This window comes from Haemaphysalis longicornis, unplaced genomic scaffold, assembly GCF_048455015.1.
Source record: "Haemaphysalis longicornis isolate Haplotype H1 unplaced genomic scaffold, Haemaphysalis longicornis Haplotype H1 scaffold_4, whole genome shotgun sequence".
Taxonomy (NCBI): Eukaryota; Metazoa; Arthropoda; class Arachnida; order Ixodida; family Ixodidae; genus Haemaphysalis; species Haemaphysalis longicornis.
This window is the reverse complement of record NW_027526361.1, coordinates 95,670,006-95,696,890: the sequence shown is the minus strand read 5'-3', so window position 1 is coordinate 95,696,890 and position 26,885 is coordinate 95,670,006. Positions and strand designations below refer to the sequence as shown.

General features: G+C 46.0%; 1 protein-coding gene across 1 annotated transcript in view; it reads right to left on the bottom strand.

Moving 5' to 3' along the window:
• Positions 1 to 26,779, bottom strand: part of LOC144179853 (uncharacterized) — a 65,656-nt gene extending 38,877 nt beyond the window's left edge. Inside the window, exons 1-7 of the mRNA XM_077708280.1 lie at positions 26,123 to 26,779; positions 21,015 to 21,431; positions 15,469 to 15,687; positions 11,756 to 12,076; positions 8,824 to 9,023; positions 5,599 to 5,998; positions 1,726 to 2,051 (exon numbers count right to left, since the gene is read on the bottom strand). Coding sequence (XP_077564406.1) covers positions 1,726 to 2,051; positions 5,599 to 5,998; positions 8,824 to 9,023; positions 11,756 to 12,076; positions 15,469 to 15,687; positions 21,015 to 21,431; positions 26,123 to 26,240 — 2,001 coding nt within the window. The 5' untranslated portion in view covers positions 26,241 to 26,779. The remainder of the gene's footprint in view (positions 1 to 1,725; positions 2,052 to 5,598; positions 5,999 to 8,823; positions 9,024 to 11,755; positions 12,077 to 15,468; positions 15,688 to 21,014; positions 21,432 to 26,122) is intronic.
• Between the last annotated feature and the right edge of the window lie 106 nt (positions 26,780 to 26,885).

The following is a 26,885-nucleotide window of genomic DNA, read 5'->3' as shown; positions in this document are numbered from 1 at the left end:
TTACCCAGATGCCCGCTTTCAGGATTTCTATCAGGTACCCATGCTCTGCGGAGATTTTTGTTAATAAGTGTATTGCAAGCACAGCCTACACTCCTGAGACTCTTGGTTCTAAATCCTAACGAGTACACCCATTGAAGCTTCGGTAATTTGCGCACTTCGCAAGGAAGAAAACAGCCACCGAAGCCAGAGTTTTTAAGAATAAGGTGCTAGTTCACCAAGACATGCCACCGAATGTGGAAACTAGCTAGAGTCCAGGAGGTCCACAAAAACACTGATTTCATTTGTTCTCGCAAGATCCAGCTGCAGGATGGACTTGGTATCAACCAGAGCCGTACAGGGGCTTCGCATTCTTAAATTTCTGCCTAGCCATTTTCCCATGGCCTGAGTGTGTAGAAATTTCTATCATCATGTTTGTTTGCTTTGGGGATCTCTCCTTGTGCCGTCCAGCATTGAGCGCCCTACCTGGGAATCATCATCATCATCTACAGCCTACTTAGGTCCACTGCAGGACAACGGTGCTTCCTATTGATCATCACCCGCTCCTGTCCTGCGTGGTTAGAGTCCATTATATGCTTCTGAATTGCCTTATTTTGTCCCTTCATCGAGTTTATGGCATCCCTCTTCTTTGAGACTCGCTTCAATACCTGGTGGCCCACCGGTTGCTGTTTCATCTCACTACATGGCCAGCTGCAAGTCAATTTCTTTTTCCTAATATGAACTATGTTAGTTTCTAATCGGGTTTGCTCCTTTATTCAGAGAGCTTGTTTCCTGTGCTGAAGTGTTACTACTGTCCTTGTTACTCGCAAATACAACATTTTTCCCTTTGGTTCCCCAACCAGCTTCATTTGTCAGTTCCTGTTTTGCCTTGTTCAACACAGAGAAACTTATCCTAACTACCCAGTAAAGTATATTCTCGCCACTTAGTAGAAATATTAACCATGTAATCAAACTGCATCAAAAAAGGAAAGAGACCCCTGCCCATTTTTCTTTTTTCACTATAGCGCTCGTTTCTCCAATACCTTCGCCAAATGAGGGAAGCAAACGTCAGATGGCAGTTGGCATCAGTTTGGCTCTCATGTTTCTCCATTCTCTGAATGTTTCGTAAAATTGCCTGTACAAGGAGCACGCGGGACAAGCACTGGATGTCAACTGTTGCTTACCAACAGAAGGCACAATCATAGTGGGGAATTACATAACAGACATACCACAGAACAAGCATTTCCACATGAATGAATCGTGACATACCGCAATGCCCCCTTTCTAAGTGGGGTGTGTTCCTTAAGTCGGTCTGCAGAGCTACAGCTCATGTTCAAGTACGCACTCTATAAGCTAGTGGGCCAGCCCTTGTCACAAGCCACTTGCGACCAACACAAGGTGCCAACTGCCTGCCACAGGTCTCACCCACAATCCCACTTTCTACATTAGCAAGGGGCAATTGTCACCTAGTTAGCGAGCTGCCATGATGTGACAATAAATTAGGGAGGAAATTTTCACTCAGAGCCAGGTTTCATTCCACGGATTTTATAAAATGGTCTCTCTTTACAAGACCCCAAACTCTTGGCACGCCGTGTACAGTGCTTTGCTTGAGTCGTAACAATTGTTAGAGGCCTCTTGCTCTCTTTTGATCATGCTGGGCGAGTGTTCGCATACACGATGATTGTGCTCTTTCTTCTCGCGCGCTTTCCTCTGGAAGTGCTGAGTGAAGGTCTCGGGGCACAAGCATCAGCGGAAGGGCCTCTTGTCTGTGTGGGTGCGCAAATGTCTGACCAACGTGTTCTTCGTGGCAAAGGTCCCACGGCACAGGTGGCAGCAGAAGGGGCGGCGCTCACCCGTGTGGATGCGCAGGTGGGTGTCAAGGTGGCCCTTCTGCACAAAGGCGTTGCCGCAGTGGCTGCACTGGTAGGGGCGCTCGCCAGTATGGATGCGCTGGTGGACCTTCAGGAGGCTTGGCCGCGATGCAGTGAAACTGCACTGCTGGCAGCAAAACAGCCGACGACCCGGGCGCTGGCTGTGCTGCACCCTGTGGCCACCACGTGAGGAGGGGGAAGGGCCTGCAACAGGGAGGAAAGAGACGATTGAGAGCCCTTTCACAAATGAACGCAGTGACAGCGAGGAAGGAGATGAAAGAACCAGCGTGGGCATCTCTATTGGTGCATTGCAAGCTGCTCGGCACAAGCCTAATGGGCCTGGGCGTTTCCAAGCAATGCAGACGAGCCCTCCTTTTTCTTGCTGGCTCGGCAGTCTTGCTCAGGAGGATTGTGGTACTTAGCAATCGAGGCTTGTTCAAGAACAGTTCAGTGCTCTCGCACAAAAAAAAAAAAGGCCTCCTCTGTTACCAAACTCTGTGATAGAAGCATGCTAAGCTCATGCCTATTTTGGCGAGCCACAGAAGTAGTAATCAGTGTCATTCTTTCACCGAACATTTGCATCAACTGATTCGGCGATGCTAGGCGGCTGTACCGGTACATGCGAACAGTGCTTACGAAGATCAAGTAGAGGTACAGACCAGTTGGATGTGCCCCACGGGGGGACACATACATGCACGCGTAGTGACCCACAAAGGGGAATCGGCCAAATCTTACTAAAATGGCTGATAGAATGAATACTCTACACCCTCTTTTAACCAGTTACTGGCAAATTCAATCAACAATGACTTCACCCTATACTGGTACCAACAACCTGCTTTCCTGGACATAAGCAGCAGGCTACATGCTGCACGCCAGGTATTGTTAACTCATTCGCACTTAAGCAGACTGTTCTGGAGCCCACTTGAGAAAAATCACGATTTACTTTCAACAAATGAACCAGATAAAGTTCCGCCCATGGCAGCTAGCCACGGTAGAACACAAAGGTTGTCTGTCCAGTGAACTGAAAAAGTAAATAAGTATATTATTTTTAGTAAACAAAAGTAGCTAAACTGAACTGAATTTATCTAGGCTCTATTTGTGGCTGAATTGTTAAGTTTCATCCACATAATTAAATATTTGACAGTACAGCAAACATTTGGTGACCCCACCAACTACCACAATGACGTTATAGTAGTAGTCTGCAGTGTGTTTTTGTGCTATGCCAGCCTTCAACATTGTTACTTTTTCGTTGTTTATTATTTACTTGTTAGTTCAAAAGCATTATTTGATGCAGCAAGTAAAAAATCTGGCAGTGTCGTGGCCAAGAGATAGCTTACAACACAATCGATGGATGGCCACAAAAAAAATAAAAAAGGCCAACACCTCAAAGAACAAAAAAAAAAAACTGGTTACTGACACTCAGATTGACACTAAATTTCTCTCAGAGAAGCTTTCATACACAAAGGAAAGTAATTGAGTTTAAAAAAATTGGGAACTTTTTTGGTCTGGTTTATCGAACCCAGGGTGTCTGGAATGCGAGAGTTGAAATTTCTGTTAGACATGTAATGACGCTTACATCAGTTATTAAGCACACTAATCACAGAAGTAGCAATTAGCAAATAACCAAGTGCATTTCTGCAAAATTTCTGCTTTTTTGGTACGGAATAGTGGCACGTACCATTCAGTGAAACCTGCAATCATACAGCGCTATCCCAACAAATGGTGTGTGAGCAGTGTAACAGCGTAAACACGGTAAAAGAAAAAAGTCACATAAAGGAGTGATGATAGCACTTAGAGAACGTGTTTGACAATCTGACAGTAGTGCTTTCACATTCACCGCATCATAAAAATGTTCTCATAACTTTGTGTTTGTCAGAGCACAGGTATAGTACACATCCTAGCAATCCGTTATATTTATCCCTCACAACTTCTCACTCTGTTGTCAAGCACACTGACAGCAATTCGGCCGGCAAGGATGGTATGAGGAAAACAGCTCTTTTGAACACTTTTCTTACTAAAAACATGACTAAATCGACCAGACAAAGTGAAAACATGCCTTATTCATTCAGAAATTTAATCTGGTAAGGTGGTTAGACGGTTAGGCAATGTTTACAACTTTAGTGCTTCGTTAAGCTCTACGATATTAAAGACAGTAGCAGCTGGCAATGGCCAAGGCAGGTGAAATGGCTGCTGCTGCACTTGATTACTACTTCGTTGTCTCCAAGACACTTGTGGCATTGTCACAGAACTTCGAGTTACAAAATAATGATCATGAAATTGCACAACCGTCACATCTCTTCTCCACTTGTATCGAAAAGGCAATCAATGGTTTACCGCAGTCACCTGCACCAAATTCTGACGAGCTTACAGCAGTTATTTTTAATTAAATGGTGACATTAAGCTGCAAAAGCAACCTTCTTTGTGTCCTTCCAAGTCCTTCCGACTTCACTGAACCTCCCTAAGCTATTTAATGTGTCTACCTGTCAGAATGACCAATGCTGCCTTAAGAATAACAAAACAGAACTATTTCTTTCTCGAATCCTCCCAAGAATTCAGGATCCCAGCAAAGCAAACAACTAACCAACTGGGAATTTTTACTGGCTCTAATGCAGTTTTAAACAACAGGAGGCTCGAGACACATGGCTAACAAAGTGTGCAAGTGAATGGATCATTTCAGTCATTGCATGCCATCACATGTCGGGCAGCACAACATGGCCCAGCATTGTTGCTACGTTGCTGGAGTCACAAAAAGTATCACACAATAAGAGTGTACTCACTCAATTCGACCAACTCTTTCAAACTTTCTAAGCAAGTTTGCATGAGCTTATTGTGAGCTGTTCCTGTTTGAGCCTCCATGCCAAACTTTGACATGCACGCATCCTGCTAATAAAAAAACCGCCGTTTTCACGCGAAGTTTGTGTTGACTGACTTGCGCTAGTGGCGACGTTCACCTAAACCCCGCTTGGAGATTCGTCCCTCTCCTTTCCTTTTTGCCCGCAGCTGTTGCTCCTCATTTGCAGCTGGCCTGCGAGTGCGCACCAGATCACGCCACAATGGCATGCACTGTGAGTGTCATTGTGCAAAACCCAGCTCCTTAGGATTCCCTTCTCTCCATTCTTGGCCGCAGCTAGCGCATGCACACTATGCGTGACGCATGATGCCACATCGGCAATTCGGAAAAGGTGCACCAGCAAGTTCACTGTCGGTTCCGGCATGGGCAGGCTGCGCTTGGTTCGCTCCGCCATGCGTTCAGGTAAAGCTCAGTGAAAGGAAATGGTTTTGCTGTGGCTGGTCAATAGCTTTGAGTTTCGACTGTCGCAGAAGGGATTCATTTCCACTGGAGGTCAATTGCCTTGCGGGAACCCGTTTTTGAAAGAAAGGGGTTTGTTGGTCTAATGCCAACAGCGTGTTTCCCACTTTGGTGGTTCTTTGCTGCTGGGAAGTATGCTTTCCTCAGACAGATTGTCAACCAACTGTTTTTAGGCCACTGCCGAGTGTTCACCACTTCTTTGCGGTTTTTCCCCACATGGAATTGGCCTTCACACTGCGCAAAGATCATGAGAAAAGACTTGCTCCTCTCCAATCACGTTGCGTTGCACACACTCAGCTGGGCCCTTCGCCTCTCCTCCGGCTGCATGCACGACTGGCAGTGGCCGTGTGCCTCTTCGTGAGTCCTCTGAAAGACATGGTGTGCTAAGACCATGAGACAGAAGAGTCAATGGAGAGAACGGCCAGCACTGTGGGTGCGCACAGGGATGTCCAGGCCTATCTTCTGGGTGAAAGCCCTGGGGCACAGGTGTTCCTTCCGCTTGAAGGCCTTGGCGCAGTAGCTGTACTGACGGGGGGCGCTCGCCAGTGTGCGTGCGCCAGTGCCTTTTCAGTTTGCTAGGGGACAGTGTCCCGTAGCTGCACTGCTGGCAACGAAGCAGCTGACAACACAGTGGGGGCACGTGCTGCACCACGTGGCCATTTGGGGATGGACCTGCAAGAGTGAGGGAGCGAGAATACTGAGAGCCCATGCACCGGTGAACATAGTGGCAGTGCATCAGGAGCAAGGCAGAAGAGGAAAGGGCCAACACGAAAGAGGAGTTAGCATCTCCGTTGGTGTCAGGCAAGCCCTTCTGCAGAGGTCTGATGTGCCCGGGCACTGCCTAGAAACTGCCTTTTTACTGTCTAGGCAGCTGGTACCTCAAAAGTTCCACAAAATTTGGAATCACGGATATGCAGTGCTTATGCAATAAGTAACTCTCCTAGTGCTTGGTCCTGAAAGATGCCAAGGTCATGCCGACAAAGGAGTTTAAAATTCCAGGGGTCTTCTGGCCACATTGTTGGTGTCACCCCCAAAAAATGAACTACCGAGAGGATAATCGGTTTGGCCTGCCATTTTCAAAGAAGTTCACGTCAACTCAGTCTCTAAGCCCCACTTTCATCATATGCACGTCAAAACACAAAAACAGTTCAAAAGACTTAAAAACAACAGTGTGTGGCTTAACTAAGCGCAGCACAGCTGCTATATTATATCCAGAACACTAAGCACCTTGCTAGTGCTCGCGAAGTTCGGCATGACATACACAGCTAACAGATTATCCAATAGTCCAAGATGAAGAAGAAAGAAAAAAAGCTGTCGCCTTCTTGTGCACTGCTTGTCAACAGCAAAGCATTCGCCCGGATTCACTTAAAGGCACTGCGGTTCACTGTCTCACCACTCAAAGTAGCCTTTTACAACAGGCAACAATTACTGCAACAGTAACACCAGGAAAGGGACAAAAACAAGCAAAGAAGTATTTATGTATAATGAGGACCACTGCAGTTTGAAGATTGACCCAAAAGTTTGAAACCTGAAAAAGCATACTGTATTCATTTGATTACAGGATTACCGCGTTCCTTTTTTTCAACAATACTGCCCGAAGGTGGGGAAATCAGCCTGCAATGATGACAAAAGTTGATCCATAGACACAAACAAAACCATTTCGCATGATGTTACCATACGCAATCTGAGATATTGAGTAGGTATTCTTGGATTTTCTAGTGGCTCCTGGCAATGCCGATGTCCTATTTTGCACCAACATATGTTCAAATAAATTAGGAATAAATTCTTCAGGTGACATGGTGTTAAGTAGGGCACGTGCCTTCTTCTTTCACACATGACAGAGCAGTAGCATGAAGGCGATTTTCTAAAAAAAAAAATCAACTTTCCACATTGTACAATCTTCCTCGCAAAGTAGGGAACAACACACGGTAGCCCTCATGGAAAACTTCAAAAAGAATGCAAGTGCCCAGTGTCGCTTTTAAACCAGCCCAATCTACAGTAAACTTTAAAGTGCGCATTTTTTTCGGTTCTCTCTTCCATGGAAGATGGGCAGGGTGCAAACATGCAAGTTCCCACTTCCCACTTTTATAAACCAGAACAAAGCGTTTCCCTGGGTTTACTTAAAAATATGCAACAAAACATTTCAATATAGTAGATAAAATACACTGACGCATAAATTAACTTATCAAGAGCACTACACTTCTCTTAAATTCAGAAGCTGTAAATTTCACATTGATATGGTGCACATTGCAGCTCCAATATCATTTGGAGAAGAAAGCCGACTGAAGTTCAATGCAGTTAATTTGTGTCTGTGACACACGTCACATCGCATGCAAATATGAACGCAGAAATGGAAGACTTGAGGGATCTTTTACATACTGGGAACAACTGTATAGGTAACACTATGTCTGAGAGGCAGCCACTTTGTCTCCTTCAAATTTTTCAGGCAAATAATAATGGTAGCTGCCTCCAAGACATATTGCAATCTTTGCTGTAATCAGCTGTTCCCCCCACCCTCTATTTAAGAGATCCTTCAGGTCTTTCATTCCCAAAGGTTAACACATTTAGACACTGAGGTTGTTGATAATTCATTGGCAAAGAAACTTCAGCTTTAAGTAGAAATATCTAAGGCGTATACTACCATACTGATGTACACTGATGCCAACTCTCAATGAGGTTTATTTTTGCCGGTTAAAAAGTATACCAGAAAAATAATACTCAACCATTCCGAAAAAGTAATGTGGGGGGGGGGGGGGGGAGGGGTAATGACTATTCTGACGTATAGCACCAGTGTTAGGTATCATACCGACAGAAAATGTTGCACCCCCTTCCTTTTGCTTTTTCCTTTCGGCATGTACTTGTTTGTTCACTATATTTGCCAAATAGCGGAAACAAACTTGAATGTTTAGTTTGCATCAGTTTATCCCACTTATGTTTGTTCTTCTGGAAGATAATAGCTGCACCTATAAATTACCTGCAAAAGGAACACACCAGGAAAGCACTGGACATCAAATGTTTACTGAAAGAAGGCAATTGGAAATGACACGAGGCACACACACGGTACATGCGTTTGCATACATATCAGTAGCAATGCATTGTGGTTTCCCTTTTCAAGAGGGGTGTGTGTTCTTGCTTGTGTCGGCCTGCAAAACTGCAGCCCATGTTCAAACAGAAGTTCTAAAGTGGACGCAGGAGACCAACACAGGACGCCACTCTCTGCCACAGGTCCCGCCCACAATCACACTTTTCGCAGTAGCGTGCTGCAATTGAAATTTTTTTTTTTTTTTTTTTTGCTTGGAGCCAGGTCTCATTGAAGGATGAAAAAGGCTTTTTCTCTAAGCTCCCCACCTACTGGTCATGCCACACAACCCTGCTTTGTAACAATCTATACAAAGCACCTTGCTCCCCTCCAAACTTGTTGGAGTCTGTGCACAGAAACAACTCGGCCCTTCTCCTTTCCCACTGGAACACTTGCCTGTGTTTGCTTCCTCTTTTACGCTCCATGCTGAAGATGCCAGCAACAGCCATGGGGCAGGAGAGTCAGTGGATGTAACGCCCGGTCGTGTGGCTCCGCACGTGGCTGACCAGGTGGGCCTTTTGGGTGAAGGTGCTGGGGCACAGGTGGCACTGGTGCGGGCGCTCGCCCGTGTGGATGCGCAGGTGGACGTCCAGGTGGTCCTTCCGCATAAAGGCCTTGCCGCAGTGGCTGCACTGGTAGGGACGCTCGCCCGTATGAGTGCGCTGGTGCCTCTCCAGATTGCTCAGGAGGAATGTCACAAAGCTGCACTGCTGGCAACGCAACAGCCGACGGCTCGGCTGGGGGCCGTGTTCCACCCTGTGGCCACCTGAGAATGGGAAAGACGAGCCTGCAACAGAGAGGCAGCAGAACAAACTTAGAGCCTTTCCTTTTGCAAAATCAGTAGCAGTGCATCAGGAGCAAGGTGGAAGGGGAGAGAATGAGCACAAAAGAGGAGGGAGCGTTTCACCTGGTGCCAGGTGAGCCACTCTGAGCAGGCCTAACATGCCTGGGTGTCGCTTAGCAATACAGACAAGCCCTTGGCTTTCTTGCTGGCTCAGCAAACTTTTGCTCAACAGGCTTTGAAAATTTTGAAATCACCGTTTGATCAAGAACGGCAGGTCTAGTGCTCTCACACTAAATCTCATCCAGTATCGCTCTTTGTCCTAAAAATTTCAATTTTCATGCTACCCAAAAATTTTAACTATACAAGTTTTCTAGCCACACTGCTGGAGTCCTAAATTACATCCCTCACTAAGCAGACACTCATTTAGATGGAATCTTTCTAAGCAAGCTCATGTCACCTCCTTGAGCTTTTCTTGCACCAGCCTTTGTGCCCAACTTCTATGTACAAGCACCCGTCAAACAACAACAAAACAGTTTGAAAGGCCTAATAACAACAGTTTTGACGTAACTGAGGCCAGAATGGCTGCTCTACTAGTTCCACTAGACTGGGGATATCAGCAGTGTTCACCAAGATTGGCGTAGATAACATGCCCAGCTATCAGGTTATCCACCCGCCTCAGATGACAGTATCAGGAAAGAAAGCAAAGCTGTCACCTCCCTCTACACTGCTTCTCAACTGCAAAGCGTGCGGTATGATTAAAAACAACGGTCATATTTGCACCATGATGCCAATTGTGGTTTGACTAGTGACAGAAAAGTTTAAAACCTTTCAAATGAATACCATATTGTTACATGCTGGCAGGAGAAATTAGGCGAACGATGGTTGATCATGAAGCGCTGTATTTACATAATGGTGGCCATGGCTGTGACAGCAGTGATGGTGGTGGTGGTGCCAGAAGATATGGCACATAATACCCACTCAGGGGGATTGGCCAGGAAAGGGGTGCTCACTGAGAGAAACTGTATACTCAGTAATTAAAGAAATACATTTAACGAAGGCATTTAAAATAGTCTTGCTGGCTTCGTGCGACGCACTGCTTCTTCCTCTGGGATCGTATCTGGTACCATACGTCACGTCTTCTTCCATTTTGTAATACAGCCCCCGTGATGATGATGACTGTCCCGGTTGATGCCGCATGCAATTGATGGGTGCGATGAAGATGAGATGAGATAATCGACAGTGAAGTCCTTGCCGCCACCGATGACGATGATAAGCTGGCTGAAGACTGGCCCAAAACAGTGATGCTGTCTACACCACAAAGAAACGTCCTAAGCCACTAGATACGTGCCGGGAATCTGGTCAGGGGAATATCTTATCTGGTCACGTTGCGGCTGGTCACATTGGTCTCGGCAGGTTATAGTCTGGGGACACGGGGCTGGGGAATGGTGCATCCATGGCTCACTGGGGCTGGGGTAGGCCGACGCCATCCAAGAGAATTTGAGCCATGTTCAGTAGCCGAGACGAAGCGAAGCCAGAACCAGGATGGGGATAAACTCCGCAACCTCCACTAAAACGTGTTACATGGCGGCAGTACACAGGAAACAAACCGTGGAAGATGCGAGTGATGTATTTACACTGTATACAAAACGTCGACCATGATAGTGCTCAAACAGCTGACTCTTCCACTTCTGCAGTGGGGATTGGGCACACAGCTTTCATCTTCTTCCCGTGACAATATTTATTAATTTATAGATTGGCCGCTATCCTGAAAGATATCACAGGCAGTAGGGAAGTCAGCCTGCTGTCATGACCAAAGAAAGACGACTCACAGTTGCAACTAAGAGCGATATGCATGAAGTTGTCACCACACACAACCTCGAATCTTCAGTTGGTATTTTTCACCCTCAAATGGCCTCTAACAATGAGGAACGACACACTTGGGTGCGATGTATAGTTGAATAAATACAAAAATGCATTCTTCTGGTAACACAAAGTTTAGTAGGGCGTGCACCTACTCTCACACATTGCCGTGCAATAGCATACAGTCATAATTTTCATGAAAAAGAGTAAACTTCCCCAGTGAAGTAAGCATATACAATCACAATAGGAACAACACACGGTAAGCCTCGTGGGAAACTTGGAAGAGAATGCGGGTGCTTGGTGCCACTCTTTAAACTAGCCCACTCTACAGTAAACTTTAAAGGAGCCATGAAGACCAAATACAGGTTCGTTTCATTCAAAAGATTTTCTGTATTATAGGGCTCCCTGGTACTTGTCTGGCAGCAAACGATGCTGCATTTACTGAGAAATCAAACAATTTGAGCCAAAATTTTTGTTCTCCCGCTGAATCGTGCTTCATGACGTCTACAATGATGTATCCAGGGCAGGTACTTAAGCAAACCTAAGTATGCCGACTCAGGCTGGAGCAAATGGTGCAACACCTTATTTATCATCAGTCCTCCTAGATGGCGTTGCGACCCACTAAGGACCGCTGTCCAAACTCGCCTTTTCTGACCGGATTTGTTCCTCACTAACTTTTATTGTGGATTATAGAAATCGCTTGTAAAACATTGGGTACTGTAAAACATTGCTCCCCTCCAATCCTGTTAGAGTGAGTGTCTGTGCACAGGAAAAACTCGGCCCCTCTCCTCTACCCCTGCACTACTGGTGGTGCCTGTGTCCTCCTCAGCGTTCTCCGTTACAGATTCCAGCAAAGGCCACGGGGCATGAGAGTCAGTGGATGGAACGCCCGGTTGTGTGGCTCCGCACGTGGCTGACCAAGTGGGCCTTCTGGGTGAAGGCACTAGGGCACAAGTGGCACTGGTGGGGACGCTCGCCCGTGTGGATGCGCAGGTGGGTGACCAGGTGGGCCTTCTGCACAAAGGCCTTGCCGCAGTGGCTGCACTGGTGAGGGCGCTCGCCCGTGTGCGTGCGCCGGTGCCTCATCAGCTTGTTCGAAGACGGAGTCACGTAGCTGCACTGCTGGCACCGCAGCAGTCCATAACCCGATGGGGGGTCCTCCTGCACCATGTGGCCATTCGGGGAAGAGGAAGGCCCTGCAAGGGGCAGGAGGGGAACAATTGAAAGCCCTTCCACCAGTAAACCCGTTTACCGTAAACCCGATCACAGCAGCGAGCTCAGACAGCCAAACGAAGCAACAGAAAGAGGACAGAACGAACCCGAAAGACGAGGGGATGCCTCTGTGGGCACGAGGCAAGCCACTCTGCGCATGCCCAACATGGCCGAAGCTGCCTAGCAACAGAGACAAACCCTCCGCTTTCTTGCTGGTGGGTCAGTCGGTCGTTCAAGAGGCTTCGTATATCCCTGTGTGGTTAGCCACCCAAGGGCTTACAACAGTTACCTCGTGCAATCTATCAACTCAGAAATCTCACGAGCTTTTAAAGGGGCAGACAACCGATTTTGAGGAGTGCTCTGGCTCACAAGAAAGCCAGCGTTTTTACCTACTAGGGTGACCGCAAAAAATTTCCAAATCAACAAGCGGGAATAATTTTTTTGCACTAAAATTTCTGAAGTGTGAAAGGGGGCACCATGTAGTGTATAAACGTGACACTACGTTACACATGCAAACAATTTTGTCGATTTCAACACGCGACTCAAAAATTGCATGATGGAACAGGAAAGCTTGCACATTGTTGTTTTAGCCGGGAAGAAGTTTTCAAATACTTGTTTTAATCTCCTTTGCAGATAAAAGTATGCTGTCGCAAGGCTCCCCATCACAGTTGCCAGCAATCCTTTTGGCAAGCTGCGTATGTACTATAGACCTAAAAATTATGATTCCAGAAGTTCTAGGGCGCTATCAGCAAAACCGTTTCAGGTTAAGGTGTTTCAAGTGATGCCCTTTCATTTGGGATTAAGAACATGTACTCAACAAAATTCGGTCGCCTGTCCCTTAAATTAATACCCCTGTCCCACTGCCACTTTCAATCGCCATTGAGTCGATCCGGATCGGGCGCTGCTACACGGCAGTTTTAACCGCAATCGAACCCGATCTCACCCGAATTTAGGGCTAGTTTCTCAAGCGCGATTGGGCGAAAGCGGTGATACTCTCAACCCCTGTGAGTAATGGCACAGAAGGTGGCAACTTCAACCAACGCCACAAATTGTACGAAATAAATTTACCCAAATAAACGTGAAATAACATTTATATAGTTCTATATATAACTACGACCATGCAAAGTTACCAGACACTGGCTGCGAAGTACATTTTTAGCGCCATCTGGCGTACGTCAGTGCAACCGGTGCAACTTCTCGATCCGAATCGAAAAGTGCCGTGTAGCAGCGGTGGTGCGTCGAGCGAGCTCGAAAACTCAATCTTGCTTCACTTCAATCTGGATTGAAAGTGCCCGTGTGACAGGGGTATAAATGATGGCATTACAGTTGCAAGGACTTACTTTGTGTCTTTTCAAGTGCTCGATAGCTACAGAATTGAAACCACATAAAATCAAACGCTTCTGTACCTAGCTGATTCTTGAGAAACGGTAAGGAGGAGGAAACCTTTTTTTTGAACCCTTTGGAAAACTAGTGTCACAGTAGAGTAAACAGCCATGACAACCTGACCAACTGCAGTTTTTTCGCCTGGTTCTAAAAAGTTCCTCGGACAACTTATTTTTGCTTACTAGTTTTGAAGGCGAAAGCATTATCGAATCCCCTGACACTACTCATGCTACATCGTATTTGCATCACCTTCACTTCCATTTTTTTTTCATCTTTTGGCATGCAATACTTCGACAGGCAGAGTGATGACATATCCCACAGTGGCTTCCTTGGAATCAAAGTTGTCCACGCCTAACGAGCACATGTTCTACTCAATGGCTGTCACATTTTCACGATTACCGTCTCAGTCACAAATTTGTGGCCACTGCTTCTCTGTAGCTAGCTGATCCCACTAATATTTTCTGACTTTTGACGCTGGCTGTTGTATGCAAATACATATATGCACCAGTAGTAAGCAGGTACGGTAGGCTCTCACAATCACCTGCATGCATTTTTCAACCCAGCATGTACCACAAGGCGAAATGTTTCAATGAAATAAGCTGAAATAAGACCTCCGGTTTTGTATCCGTCGTAATATTTGCTACTTGAAGTTTGTCTATTCTGAGCACATGCTCTGCAAAAGCTCCTGCATACATTATTTTGCATTTGTACGTGTTGTACCAGTGTCAGGTTTAGAAGAAAGCTTATACGAAATCCACCAATCCTGTTTCATCGTGCATTTGCGAATAATGTCACAAACTGTACTGCAGGAAAATGTATGAAATGTTGATACGTGCTTTCATGCATTTGGCATTTTCTGTGTTAATAGGCAACAACTGCGGCTGCACGTGGTATATTTGTATTCGCGACACTCTGATCTACCAATATAGGCCAACTTGCACCTACAGTTCAATGCCCCTCAAAGTATGACACGGGGCTTCTTTTGCATATAATCAAACAATAGCATGCTCGGGTGATTTCCTTGCAAAAGTGACAATTATCGTACACGTCGTGCAATGCAATCACTGGGTCACATCAACAAGAACTTTTTCAGTGATTGATGGTGCTTGTTTACACCACCCGACTGTTTCATCCAAACATGTCCACTTTGCAACAGTTCAGTGCGTCAAACATTAGCAAGATGACAACCACAACAGCATTAGGTGGCAAATGAAGCACATGGAACAAGGATGACCACTGACGGGAAACAATGGAGCGGTCCGGAACAAGTGAGCAGCAAGCTCAAACACTAACAAAGATGGCAGCAATGACACATGCAGCACTTAGCCACGTAACCAAATGCTGCTCGAACCATCACTTGTAACCAAACTGCTACATGTCAGATATGGCCTTCACCATTGGACAGACATATGGCTAGGCACAGGAACTTGATAGGAATAGAGGTGATGATGAAAAGGAGGTGGTCAAGCAATATAGACTTATGGCATTGTCAGAACACAGACGGCGGCCTCTTCAGTATCCCTTTTTTTACTCCAGCTGCATATGGTCTGGACAATGAGACCGATGCCTGCAAATATAAAAGGGGACACACGACGCCACCTGTGTTTTGTGAAGCCACAAAGCATGTTCAAACAAGCCACTGTGCTGACTAAGGGTGTTTCCAGAACGACTTGTTGAAGCGTTGAGAATCGCAACAAACAGCACTGCGAACAGGATTCGCGTTGTGTTTGCTTTAGTCTTTTGGAATTTGCCTGTCCACTGAATCTCGATATCTGAGGAGATAGCACAGTAACAGAGAGCACAGTAGCTTTATCGTGCTGCTAGCTCGGAAGTGACGCTGGTGAGTTCGCCAGTCATAGGCTGCACTAGACAGTTTTTTACACTTGTTCCGCTGGTACCAGTAGCTCGCTGCCGACACCTCCGTTTGCACGGTCGAGTATAAAAGGTCGTATTTCGCACCCCAGGCGGTAAAATGAACCGTGTTCGAACTTACCTTTGGCAATACTTGTTGTTAGGCGCGAGGCAAAACATGACCACACGTCCAAAATAAAGAACACGTGCACGAATAAATTCTCCGAGCTTACCGACACCTTGGGCAAACATTTGCAAACTACCGCTATTGCGGCTGTCACTAGCGCGTTACCGAAGTACACGAACGGTCGGTGCATACACCGCCGAGAGCAAAAACAGCTGAACTCGTACGCGTCCAAAACTCAATAACACCGCTATCCGTTGACTTCATTGTTTTCTCGTCCATAGTAAGTCAATGAAGCATGGAATGAAACACCCATTGCGTCCGGCGGACCGGTATGACACCGTTATTCTCACTGAGTCCACGCTTCTCCAGAGCTAAGCTGCACGGGGACGCGACTTTCCATTTCCCTCGGTACTCGACCCACAAACGACACACGCAAAAAAGAAATATGGGGCCAGTTGTCACTATTTATCAGTATAAAACTCTACGAGTTGTGCCAACTGTCGCAATACACGGCTGGGCGCCGCCATTGTTTATGCAACTTTTCAAGCAAACAAAACAAAAAATAACACGAACGCGTTTCTACAGATATTACCGCCAGTCTCTCGCTGGCTCAACTTGTATCGTAATCCAAGCGATCCAAGCAGGTGACGAAAATGTGTGCGTGTCATACGAATACGTGGGTGACTTTTTGCATCAAAAACTTTTCTTTTTTATTGTGATGTCTGGCTTTTCAAAGTCGTATCGAGGTGGCATCAATGATGGCGGCGTCCAGGCGGGCACTTGTTTCGAGTCTTTCGACGCTTTGGAAAGTAGACCCCGATTTCTTTTTGCGTGCGCCAGTCTTGCGGAAAAAATTGAAGGAGTCTTTGGTGTGGCGTTCGCTGGCCGTATGGGCAAAAAAATGAAAATCCGCATGCTTGTGCCGTGTAGCACTGGCGAGGCGTGCAGCTAGTGAGGATTACGGGCTGACCGGTCGCCTGCCGGCATGGTTGTTTTATTCCAGGTTTCACCGACTTTCTGCGAACCACAAGACAAGAAGAGTGATGTGATGTGGGAGGTGACGCAAATTTGTGCATTTCATACTAATATATTTGTTACATTAGTATGCAGTCTATGCGTGAGACATAGTATTACTTTGTGTTACTCTCATTACGACAATTTACCACAACGATTGTTATGTTTCTTCATCGTTATAGGGACCGGGTTGTTGTTGTTGTAGAACTTTTATTGTGAGAAGAAAGGGGAAGGGGGCAGGGGTGAAAAGTTGAAAGGGAGTTCATGGGTGAGGCCCAACGTCGAGGGCTCCAGATGCAACGGCTCCCACCTTGGCTCTCTGGATCAGACGTAGCTGATCTTCGAGAGATGAGCTGGTAAGGGCTGCCTCCCATGTCTCGATAGGACCGGGAATCTAAACGGGTGGCGCCATCACTCGCCACTGCCCTAGTTACTGGAATGTTCCGGCGCATTAGACTACGCAGCCTTCCGCTGTTTGTGTCGTTTTCTTTAGTGCTTTTAATGTTTAGGTGGTGTTGTGAGCGTATAGTGCAACGAACGCTAGGCATTTGTGAGGGGTTCTTAGATGCACTAGCCGCTACATAAACTCGTCAAATGCTTCTGAGTTTGCGTACTGGCCTGATTAATATGGGCACTTTTCGCGGCGCTGTATGCCTGCCTCCACCTGATTTGAATACGAATTAAATTATTACCATTTATTTTTTGTCTTCCAGTTTAAATCATTTCCGCTGGTTTCAATCACTACGTTTTCCGCACCACTTCGAAAAGAAAGGCGCTTACATATAAGTTTTTTTACCACGTGGCCGTGAAAACGTGGGAGTGTATGATTTTTTTTTCTGTAACCGTAAGCTTTGTGCCTTCTGCTTCCATGTGTGACAGCATGATAACCTGAAAGCTGAAGAGGAACTCCTGCATTTGCAGTCATCATTTTATCAAAAAGTAATTCAACTAGCCAACAGCCCAAGTTGCAAACCCTCCCTCTTGCCTTCTCATTTTAGCACTACTGTGAAATGAAGCCTCGCACTGATGGATGACCAAGGTGTTAAAAAATGCGGCAGTGTTAACGTTGAACTGTTTTTAATGCGCAAGCATTATCTCAACCGAATACCTCAACGTGTATAGTATAGTGCCTTCTCAATACATATAAAGTTATAAGAGCAAATGTAAATTATTAAAAGAAATAAAACAAAGATTGATACCCAACAAAACAAAGGTCACCACCCAAATGGGATAGTGACAGCCAAATCTGGCACCCATTGTCCATTGCAGGAAACGCACAAAAAAATGAAGGAGCTCGCACTAACGTGCAAGTCTTGATGGTAGTGAAGCTGCACGCAACCTTCGCAACCATCACGACGGTTTAAGTCCACAATTGCAGCAAATTTGCTACTTCTTCACTGCCACAACGACCTTTACTCCATCGATGTTGCTATAAGTGTAAGCTTCCCTCTTTTTTTTTATGTTTTAGTCACCTTGAAGGGGCGTATGCTATGACGTGTCTTTCTTGTCCCAAGCAAATGTTGTCAAGATTACGGTCGTTCCCATTTCAAGCGTTTCCATGATTACGGCAAACACTGGCACGCTGGAGTTTGTTTTTGGCTAATTTCCCAAAGGGGGTATTCTTAGCTAGACAAACTTGCAACGCTGGGCGGTTGCCGCAAGACACGCACACGAGCTTGGCATTTTCGTGGTTCTTTTAACTGCCGGGAGGTCGCTGCAATCTTGGCCAATCTCCCTAAGTGGGTATACTTGGCTTGACAAACTCGCGCCGGGGACACTGGGGGGTCGCACGCACACACGAGCGCTCAGCATTTTCTTGGTATTTTTAACTGCCGGGTGGTCGCCACAAGGCGCCCACTCACGTGCTCGAAATATTCTTGGTATTTTTAACTGCAGACACGAAACTAACAATTTGCTAAACAGCTTTGCTGTTAAAATAACAACATAATGAAAATTAATTTATGAATTGCAGTACTGCTTGACCCTGCACTTACATGCGTGTCTGAAAAGAGAAAAAAGAACTGAGAATGAACTGACAAATTAACCTGTATTCCGATTCCATGCTCTTGGGTGATTAGCTGCCTGGATTGAGGCATTTATTTCCTCTGAGAAAACGCAAGGTTGGTGAAACGGAAAAACCGCGAAAGAATAATTTTTACGCATTAATCGACCATTCTCAAAATTTCTGGAAATTTTGTTTATGTCGTGGGTTTTGTTTGGTCCTACAACTTGTGACAGTGGTTTCAGTGCAGCGCAAGCGGTGCAGTTTGTTTATTCAAGTGTAGGTGGCAGCTGGTGCTAAAACGGGACCGCAGCCTTCAGTCGTGAAAATGAAGGGTGGTTTTGGGCACCCTCCTGTCTTATCGTTAAGCCACGCAATTATGTTTTTGAAAAATCATGAGCCAGCTACCCAGGAACCAAGTTCTGTAACAGACGTGAAGAAACCCTGTTTCACGTCAAGCAATAACTTTCTACAGTCCTGCGGTCTTTATTCTGAAAACGATTTCCAGTCGTTGTTGTAAATGTATTTCCGTGAAATTAACCAGATTTTGTAAGTAACGAAGCTACATAGCGTCGTCCCTCAGACTTTTTCTTTTGCGTAAACTTGAAAGGTACTCATTAACTTTGTCTTTCGCTCGTACATGACGCCGTTTCTTCATAAACTTCCAACGGCCAGCACCGCAGCATACTTGGCTTTCAGGAGCAATTAGTTGCAATATATTCCTCAATACGCTGAATTGCACGCAGCGAAATATAGTACATAAAAAGTTCGCACAAAGGAACAGGCTTCCACTTTTAGCTCAATTTCCAGCTTCACGCATACAGCGTCGTCTGCGATGTGCAATTACCGAGTATGGGGGTAATTAATACACATGGCAAGCCTCGTGAAGGTCGCCTCCACTCTCAACATTTGCCTATCTAAAAAAGCCCGTGTAATTATCTAGGCTTTGCAAGCCACACCGTAGCAGAACAACAGTCACGCACAAGCACACCATGCTGACCGCCACCGGCATTCCACTGACGAGCACTTGGCCACGGGCAGCACTGTTCACTAAAGCGATAATGGTGGCATACAATGGCTGCCCGATCCCTATATTGTCACGAAGCCAAAGATGACGCAGTGGTCTTGAAGGAAAAAACAAGTTTATTGGAGCAAACTTGTGCTTCCCTAACAACTAAAAGAATAAAGAGGCAGCGAAGCAGCAGTCGACAAAGTGACGTGCGCAGGTGAGTGTCGGCGAATCAAATGCCGCGGCATCTGCTCTGTGGGCATTTATCTCTCGGGTGCCTGGATATTTTTCCACTGCCTGAAACGTGTATAAACCTCCATTGTCATGTGTCCCCGGAGCATGTTTCTTGCCGTTGCCACACCACGGATCGTTTTTCATGCAGTACAAGATCAAGAATCATACCTGGACGTCATCATCATCAACAGCCTATTTACATCCACTGAAGTACAAAGGTGCTTCCCATAATTCTTCACTGTTCCCCCCAGGCCCAAGTCTACTCTACACCTCCGAATTTCCTTATTCTGCACCTCCATCAAGTTAACGGCCTGTCCTTTCTTTGAGACTCATCTCTCAGTACCCAAGCTCTTACCCTGGCGGTCTACCAGTTGTAATATTGTCCCATTTTTTTCCCTACAATATCTTCTTCTCAAGTTTGTACCCTGATCCAGGAAGCTCGTTTCCTGTCTTCAGGTCTTATTCTCATCATCCTTAAATGCAAATAAATTTTACTCTTTCGGTTCACACATAAATTGATGGTAACTACCCACCGAGGTTAATTCTTGCCATTTAGTAAAAATATAAGACACGTAATCGAGCCGCATCAAAATAAAAGGATGGAGACTCGTGACCCACGTGCACTTTTTCTTTTTTTCACCGTAGATTGCGCTCTTTTCTCGAAACGCTAATGAAGGAACTTTAGGTGCCCCAATACATTTGCCAAGTAATGAAAGCAAACATCAGTGGGAAGCTGGCATCAGTTTGGCTCTCATGCTGCTCCATTCTCTGAATGTATTCTAGCTTTACCTTACAGTTACCTGTACAAGAAGCACACGGGACAAGCACTGGACTGGAATCAATTGTTGTTTACTGACAGAAGGCACAATTGCAGTTGGAAATTACATAACAGACAGGTATGCACACACAGTGCGAGCATTTGCACATGCATTAATGGTGACATATCGCGTGTCTCCCCTTCCAAGAGGGGTGTGTTCCTCGTGTCGGTCCGCAGAGCTGCAGCTGCTGTTCAAGCTAGTGGGCCAGCCCTCGTCGCAACTCACTAGGGCAACAACTGCCTGCCACAGGCCCCACCCGCGATCGCATTTTCTGTGCTGGCGACGTGCGATTGTCACCCAGCTGGTGAGGCCATGATGTGACAATGAAGGAGGAAATTTTCACCCAGGGCCAAGTTTCATTCCAAGATAAAAATGGCCCCTCTTTATGAGCCCCCCCAGCTCTTGGCATGCTGTGTACAGTGCTCGCTTTGTAACAATCGTCAGAGAGACCTTCCTCCCCAGCAGTCGCAATGGGTGAGTGTTCACACACACTCAAGATTCCTGTGCTCCTTCTCCTCGTGTGCCTTCCTCTGGAGGCGGTACGTGAAGGCTTCGGGGCAGAAGTGGCAGCGGAAGGGCCTCTCGCCCGTGTGGATGCGCAGGTGGCCGTCCAAGGTGGCCTGCTGGGCGAAGGCCCTGGGGCACAGGTGGCAGCGGAAGGGGCGCTCGCCCGTGTGGATGCGCAGGTGGGCGACCAGGTGGCCCTTCTGCACAAAGGCCTTGCCGCAGTGGCTGCACTGGTGGGGGCGCTCGCCAGTATGGATGCGCTGGTGGATCTCCAGCAGGCTTGGCCTCGGTGCAGTGAAGCTGCACTGCTGACAGCGCAACAGCTGATGACCCACGGGAAAGCCTTGCTGCCCCCTGTGGCCACCACCTAAGGAGGTGGGAAAGGGAGAAGAGCCTGGAACAGGGAGGAAAAAGAAAAATTGAGCTGTACCACCAAAGAACACGGTGGTAGCAGGCACAAGGGAAAAGTACCAGCATGAAGGAGGAGGGAGTCTCTATTGGTTCCAGGCGAGCCACACAAGCCTGTGCCCAGGCGACGCCTCCTTTTTCTTGCTGACGCGATATTTCGCTCAGGTGGCTTCGAAAACTACAATTCAGGCTCGTTCAGGAGAAGCATGTGTAGTGCTCTCACACGAAAAAGGTCTTTGTTACCACTCTTTGTCCTCAAAAGTGTACTCAGCTCACGCCTGTCCTGGGGAGCCATGGTAGTGTTAATCACTGGAGGTGTTTCGCTGTCCACAGTACATTGGCATCAACCGACTCGAGGTGTCAGGTGGCCGTACCGGTGCATGTGCACAGTGGTCATGAAAATCAAGTACAGCCCTGTTGCTGTACATGCACGCATAGAGTGGCGGGTACTACAGGAGGGGAATCCATCAGCGCTTGATAAAATGAATACGCGTTACACTTTCAACCAGTTACCATCAAATTCATTCAACAATAAGTTCACCCTTTACTGGCACCACAGCAACCTGTTTTCCTGGGCAGGACCAGTAGGCTAAATGTTGCACGCTAAACATTGTTACCTCATTCACATTTAGGCAGACCGTCCTGAAGCGTATAAGAGAAAAATCACCATTTACTTTTAACAAATGCACCATATGAAGGTCTACCCATGGCACTTTCATAAGGAATCGGCAAACACAAAGCTGTTGTCCATCCAATGAACTGAAAAAGGTAAATTAGTAAATTAACTTTAGTAAATAAACCTAGCAAAGGTGAAGTAAATTAATCCAAGTCCTATTTGTGGCTGCATTGTAAAGCTTTTTCCACATAAATATCTGACAGTAAAGCAAACATCTGGTTAACTGAACACTCTGACCCCGCCAACTACGGCAATGACGTTATACAAGTTTGCAGCATGAATTCGCGCTATGTCAGTTTTCAAAATTTTTACTTTTTCATTTATTATTTACTCATTAGTGCAAAATCATTATTTAATGCAATAGGTCGAAAATCCTGCAGCCGTGTGACCAAGACACGGCTTTTAACATGGCTGACAGACGGTATACAAAAAAAAAAAGGCCGTTTCAAAGAAAAACAACACAGGTGAAAGAACACTCAAATTGATACTAAATTTCTCGGAGAAGTTTTCATGCACAAAGGAAAGTAACACAGTTAAAAAAACTTCGCCAATTGTTGGCCTGGTTGGAATTATATTGAATCCAAGGTGTCCGGATGCGAGTGCCAATTTTTGTTAGAGACGTATTGACGCCTACATCAATAATTTGGGCATGTTAATATTACACACGCGGCAATTAGGCAGAAAGCCGAGTGTGTTTCTGCAAGACATGTGCTTTGCTCAAAATGAAATAGTAGCACCATTCACTGAAACCTGCAGTCATGCGGAGCTGTAACAACAAATGACGTGAAAGCAGTACAAGCACGGAAAAAAAAGGCACAAAGAGGAATTAAATGAAGATAATGGTTATGAGGGGACATGTTCGGCAGCCTCACGATAGTGTTTTCACATTCACTACATTGTAAGGTGTCCTCATAATTTCGTGTTTGTTCGTGCCCAGATAGTGCACATGCTAGCAGTCCATTAAATGTAGCCCTGAAACTTGCCACTGTGTCGTCAGGGGCAAGGTCATCAATTCAGCGGGCAAAGATGGTATAAGGAAGACAGCCCTCTTGAACACTCTTTTCTTACTAAAAAAAAGTGCAAATCAGCTAGAAAAAGTCAACACATGGCTTATGCATTCGAAAATTTCACCTGGTGAAATTGTTAGACAGTGTTTGCAACAAACTTGGGTGTTTCGTTAAGCCATACAGTATTAGACACACCAGCAGCTGGCAATGGTTAGCTAGTATGAGTGAAATTCCTGCAGCACTTGATAACACTTGTGTTCAAGACACTTGCAGAATGATTCCCTATAGAACTTTGAATTTCAAAAATGCAATCACGAAATTACGCAGCCGTCACGTGCCTTCCTCAATGTTATTGAAAAGGCATACATTGATTTACAGCAGCCACCTGTGCAAAATTACAACAAGCTTAAAGCAATTATTATTCAGTTAAATGGTGGTATTTAAGTGGCAAAAGTAACTTCTTTTATGTCTTTCCAAGGGCTTAATAGCTGCGAATTAAAAGTATGTTGAACTACCCTTAGGTATCAAGTGTTTCGCTACCTGATAGAACAACCAACACTCTCCTGAAGAATGATAAGAAAATGGAACCCTATTCTTCTTGAATCTTTCCAAGAAATCAGGATCATGGCAAGGCCAACAACTAATAAACTGGGATTTTTTTCTGGCTCCAAGTTATGCGGTTTTAAACTACAGGAGGTCTAAAGGGGTATACATGGGTCTCTGGGGCACAAAAACGGTCAAAAAATCATTTTCCGAAAAATGGCATTTTCAGCATCCACAGCCTGCAAATTTTCTCACCAAAAGGCTCCGTATCTCATCGTAAATAGCATTTTAAAGTCCACTCTACAGCTCAGTTCGTGCAGATTTGGATGGTAAAACGGCACTTTTCTTGCAATGCGAAGCTAGCGTTTTGCCGACGGATATCTCGGCACCCAGTTTTTTTAGTGGTGAAGCCCCTTAGGGGCTGGGGCTGTTAGCGTCTCCTGTTGTTATCGTAACCATCATCTCCTCTAGCCACGGTACTTAAACACCAGGCAACTCGTTTATGCCTCGTGCTAGAACGTAACGCATACTAAAAAAAACATCGGACACTCGTTTACCCCTCGTGCTGGAGCACTTCAAAACGCATACTTAAAAACACCGAGACACTCATTTACGCCTCACGCTAGAGAGCTTCGTGCTTCAAAGACGAGATTTTTACAGCAAAGCTGCACACCTCTACCCCCCAACGGTTTCATCTCCGTTGGCAAAAACGCCAAAGCACCAAGACTACACTTATACACCGGATGCTTTGCCCTTCCCCATGTTTCCGATTAGTGGAGATAGCCCAGGATTTTTTTTGCTTCTGATACCTAAATGTGTAGAGAATACGATGTTCAAAACAAATTTTCAAATCGAAGCTATATAAATTATTGTGCTCAATTGACACCACCTGTGAGCCAGAGGAGTGAAGTTCAGTGTATTGCAAAACAACCAAAAATAGCTAATCAAAAAAGTTCCTCCAACGTTGCATTCTTTAGTCATTTGTCTGCCTAGCCCTGTGGTAATTGCCATACTGTATGAAGTGGTTATTTTGTAATTGTGACCCCAAATAATAATCTGAAATAAAATCAACTTGCAATACATCTAATTGCAGATTTGAAATCAGCACAAAAAAATTCCATAATGCTTTACAGTTTCAGTCAAACTGGTTAGTAAATGAAGAAAAAACCCAAGGACCAGTCTCCCTCCTTAAGACATGTAACACAATATAGAAAAATGCACAAAGTGTACACAAGTAAATGCGTTATTTCAATCATAGCATGCTGTCATACGCCATACTGCACAACATGGGGAAGTGTTGTAGTGGCCCTGTTGCGGGAATCAGAAAAAACATCACCCAACAAGCAGGCACTGAAATCGACCAGTCTTTTCCAGGCAAGTTCACATCAGTTCACTGTGGCTGCTCCTCCCTGAGCCTTCGTTCCAGACTTTTATGCACGCACACCTTGCTAAACAAAAACAAAAAAAGTGGTACAAAGGCTTAAAAAATTTCTTGGGGCACTTGGGTCTTCTAACGTGCTTTGACGCCGATAACCTGGCAATACTTATAAAAAACTTCACACCTACACAGGGTTTTCAGGTGTTTTGTAGGTTTTGTTTCGTTGTCTTTTGGCACGCATCACTTCGACAAACAGACTGGTGGCACTTCACGTCACAGCTTCCCCACAATCACGTGACATGACGTCCACCTGTACGACGTCAGCAGCACACGCACCAGGCTAGCACTAATTCCCCCCTTGACGATGTCCTGATGTACCATGGTGGTAACACAATCGGCCTGTGCTCTGGAGATGCGGGTTTGATGCCCATAGGAACTGAAATGTGTTTCATACTGACTCGTTACAATGGCAGCCATTTTCACTAGCACTGATTCCCCCCTTGACGATGTCCTGATGTACCATGGTGGTAACACAATCGGCCTGTGCTCTGGAGATGCAGGTTCGATGCCCATAGGAACTGAAATGTTTCATTCTGACTCGTTACAATGGCAGCCATTTTCATGGCAGTGTGTCAGGGAAACAGCTAGCAGTGGGAGCCACTTTGTCTCCTTTACTTTTCACTTATCTCGTACCTGAAAAGAGTAACACTTGCAGCCACTTTGGTTGCTTGTTGTAATTCATTGCACAAAAAGTTTCGCTCTGCATTATTTTCTCCCAAGTGGTGCTGATTCTTTTCTCCTTCACGTCCATGGAGATGGACAGGAATGTTCGTCTGCTGCTTGCCACATGTCTAACAACAAACCCCAGCAGCCAGATATTCAGCTTGGAGAGATACGTGGTGAACAGCAGTTTCCAGAGAAGTTTCTATTTGCTGACTTGCGCCATCGCTGTTTGCCTAATCCCACTTGGAGATTCCTTTCTCTCTCCTCTTCCTCACCCACAGCTGTCACCCCTCATTCACAAACCAGTGCAAAATCATCTCCTTGGGATTCCCCTCTCTCTACGTACTTGCCTGCAGCTGTTGCTTTTCCGCGCAACTGGAGCACACACACTAGGCGAAGCACATCACGCCACTTCACAGGTGTAATCCGGAGAAGGCACATCAGCCAGGTCAACGTCAGCTCCGGCATGCGTAGGCCGCGCTTGATTCGCTCCAATGTGTGTTCAGGTAAAGCACAGCAAAAGGAAATGGTTTTGTTGCGGCTGGTCAATGGTTTTGCATTTTGATTCCAATAGTCTTGCGTTTTGATTTTCACAGAAGGGATCCATTTTTGTTTTCACTGGAGGTCAAGCTTCGTGCACACCTGTTTCCTAAAGGCAAAGGTTCATTTTTTTTAAAGCGAGCGTTTCCCACTCTTTGCTAGTTTTTGGTTGCTAAGAGTTATGCTTTCCTCAGGCAAATTGTCGGCGAACAGCTGTTTTCACACCACTGCTGAGCACTGTGCACCGCTCCCTCGCCGGTTCTTGGCCACGTGGAGTTGGCCCTAACTCTGATTCGTATAGACCCCCAAAACGACCTTGCTCCCCTCAGATCACACTGGGCCGAGTGTCCGCGCACACAACACGGCTGGGCCCTTCTCTCTCCCTGCACTACTGGTGGTGGCGGTGTGCTTCCCCCTTGTGCGTCCTCTGCTGGAGAGGGCGAGCGAAGACCACGTGGGCAGAAGAGTCAGCAGAAGGAACACCCGGCTGTGTGGGTGTGCACGTGGTAGTTCGGCGTGCTCTTCTGGGTGAAGGCCCTGAAGCACAGGCCACACCTGTAGGGATGCTCGCCC